A 3,190-nucleotide genomic window follows, 5' to 3' on the forward strand; every position below is an offset into this window, starting at 1 on the left:
GAAAAAAATCAGGAACTGATAAGAAGTTGACTATGATGATTTAAATGCTCTTCTACACTTTTAAATTAAACCAATTACTACACAGTAAAGTAGTTCTAATGTATAAATTCAATAAGTTGTCTAATGTGTTGAAGCAGGGTTTTTTACTATATATGAGTGAAGTACCAATAACACTATATGTACGATTATGTATCTATCTATGTATGTGTCTTTCAAAGCTATGCTCTACTACAAGTAACTGAGCTGCTAGGCAAGCTAAATAAGTTCATTGATGACATTATTTAACTATGTCATGCATTCCAATATGATGACATCTGAAGACAACGACTACATTTGTTTGCATCATACCTTACAACACCTATATATTTGAATGTGGGTATACTTGGTTCATGCTATAATGTTTATAATGTACATGAAAGTTTTCAACTATAGTTATTTATTAGAAACATTTTCAGGGGTTTCATGATTTTATGTATAAGAAATTTTCTAAATTTCTGAAGAATGTCCAAACTCATAAAAAGTAAATTCTATACAATACTACCTGATATTTATTGCTCATAATTTAAATTAATGTATATATTTTTTATAAACTATTTGATTCTAATGAAGATATTGTACCTCTGTTTTAGAGGAAATTGCTGATATCTTGTCAGAAGAAGAAGAAGATACTTTTGATGTAAAAGAATGTTGTACTAAATGCCAACAACGATTCTGTTCCATCAGAGCTCTTCGTCGAAGATTTCCAATCACCACATGGCTTCCTCATTACTCATTGGCTGATCTTAAGGGGGATGTAATTGCTGGTGTGACTGTAGCTCTGACTGTTATTCCACAGGGTCTAGCTCTAGCTGCATTAGCTGGATTACCTCAACAGGTTATCAATGAGTAGATTATATATCTAACTGTTTTAGAGTTTAAATGGTATTGATTTTTTTCTTCTGTGCATGTAAAGTCTTTCGTTTAACACGGGCACACGTATGGAACACAGTGTATTTTTAACCTTTGTTTTAACTTTATAAAGTGTGATATTAGGTAAATGTTGTGAGAAATTGGTATGCAATAAAATCCATAATTTTATAATTAATTAAAAATAATCATAAAGTTGAATATTAATCTGCATGTTTTTGAAATAAATGATCCAAATAATTATTTTAATTAATATTTCTTACAATTTGAGAGTTTAATCATCTATAAAACATTTTGATAATTATTGCTAGAAGCAATATGACATGTTGATATGACAAGTTATAAGTAATAATGGCCCGGCATGGGCAGGTGGTTAGGGTGCTCGACTCACAATCTGAGGGTCGCGGTTTCGAATCCCCGTCACACCTAAAATGCTCACCCTTTCAGCCGTGGGGGTGTTATAATGTGAGGGTCAATCCCACTGTTCATTGGTAAAAGAGTAGCCCAAGAGTTGGTGGTGGGTCTTTGCGTGAAATTCAAAACAAACAAACAAATAAGTAATAGCATCATGTGTTTCTGTGTGTAACTAAAAATAAACCTGACACTCGGAAAGCTGTTTATCAAAAAATTGGCAGCAAAAGAGTTCATAGTTTGCTTGATAATAATGAATGATTCTGCAAGCAGAATTGTTAAAATAGTTTTAATCTTAATATAGTTTTCTCAAACCAATTTTCATTATGTATAAAATTAGTATGGGATTCTACATGAAATTGTTATAATTTGTTTTGTCATTTGATGGATTCTTTTCGGATGACTTGGTGAAAAAATCTAGTCTAAGCTATGTTAACCTGTAAGCCTAATTTCAAATGCAATCATTCAAATAACATTCAACTAAACTTCTGAAAACTAACTTATGCCCAACTCACAAATAAACGTACTTTCAAAATTTTAGTCACAAATGCAATAACCCTTACTGTCTAACTGATTCACAGATGCAATAACAATGTTTAGCAGGCACTAAGCTAACTAAATGATTGGTTGATTACTCATTAATTCATTGCTTCTCTTATTGACTGACTAATCAATGATTCTGGTATTTATATTGTTTTTATATACTGCATAAAATTTCTAGATTCTACAACAGCCTTAACTTTAATGAAGTCTCTATATATTGCATAATGTGCCTGCCTTTTAGCAAATAAACATCTAAATTGAAATATTAAAAATATAAATTAAACAGTATTATAAGAGTTAAATTAATATTTCATTATTAACAATATTGTTCAATGATTTTCTCAACTTTTGCATTGGGATTTACATGTGGGTTGTGAGTTTTTCTGTGTCGTACTGAAGAGTGCAGAGATGTACATGAAAAGTATCTGAGAAACATTTGCAGGTTTATACAGGTTTTCTGATTGATGTCATACTTTTATGAACATCTCAAGCACCCGATTAACAGTCATAACTACTTTGTTTTTAAAAGAACTTACACTTTAAAGTAAGAAACAAACTTGACTCAGCACTGCAGTTTATGACATATTGTTAGTTGTTATCTACATCATAAGACTTCTAGTTCATCTATGGGAAGCTATAAATACTTCAGTTATATGACACGTGCACATGTAAGTTCTGGGTGAATTCATTGATAACTTGTTTTGCTGAACCACCTAAGATAGCAGATGTGCATGTGGGTAAAAAGCATATGCCACACTTTGTTCGATAGTATATACAAATATTCCTATTGTTCATAGCCAACTACAATGTCTTAGTAATGCTGTGTTGGAGATTTTAGATTTTAAAGAAAGAAATAAAATGGTCAAATGATTTACATCTCTCACATATGTATACATATATTGTGTATATACTATAAAAAAACTTAATGTTCTTACAGAAATGATCCCATGTATGTTTCATCCATGTTATCAGTAGTTCTAGTATAAAAATACTCCATATATATATATATCAATGTCATTATTTCCAGTATAAAAGTACTCCATCTGTATGTCACCTCTGTTGTCATTAGTTCTATTATACAAGTACTCCATATATATGTAATTTGTGTTATCATTAGTTCTATTATACAAGTACTCCATATATATGTAATTTGTGTTATCATTAGTTCTATTATAAAAGTACTCCATATATATGTAATTTGTGTTATCATTAGTTCTATTATACAAGTACTCCATATATATGTAATTTGTGTTATCATTAGTTCTATTGCATATAGATGTAGTACTTTTATAAATTTGTGTTATCATTAGTTCTAGTATAAAAGTACTAC

General features: G+C 30.1%; 1 protein-coding gene across 1 annotated transcript in view; it reads left to right on the top strand.

Annotated features, from left to right (window-relative positions):
* Positions 1–629: 629 nt before the first annotated feature.
* The window catches only part of LOC106466102 (sodium-independent sulfate anion transporter-like), a gene marked incomplete at its 5' end in the record, with an annotated part of 41,270 nt that continues 38,709 nt past the window's right edge, over positions 630–3,190 (top strand). The window contains one exon of the mRNA XM_013926343.2: positions 630–874. Within this exon, the coding sequence (XP_013781797.1) occupies positions 630–874 (245 nt within the window). The remainder of the gene's footprint in view (positions 875–3,190) is intronic.

The sequence above is a fragment of the Limulus polyphemus genome, unplaced genomic scaffold (assembly GCF_000517525.1).
Source record: "Limulus polyphemus unplaced genomic scaffold, Limulus_polyphemus-2.1.2 Scaffold2151, whole genome shotgun sequence".
Lineage (NCBI taxonomy): Eukaryota > Metazoa > Arthropoda > Merostomata > Xiphosura > Limulidae > Limulus > Limulus polyphemus.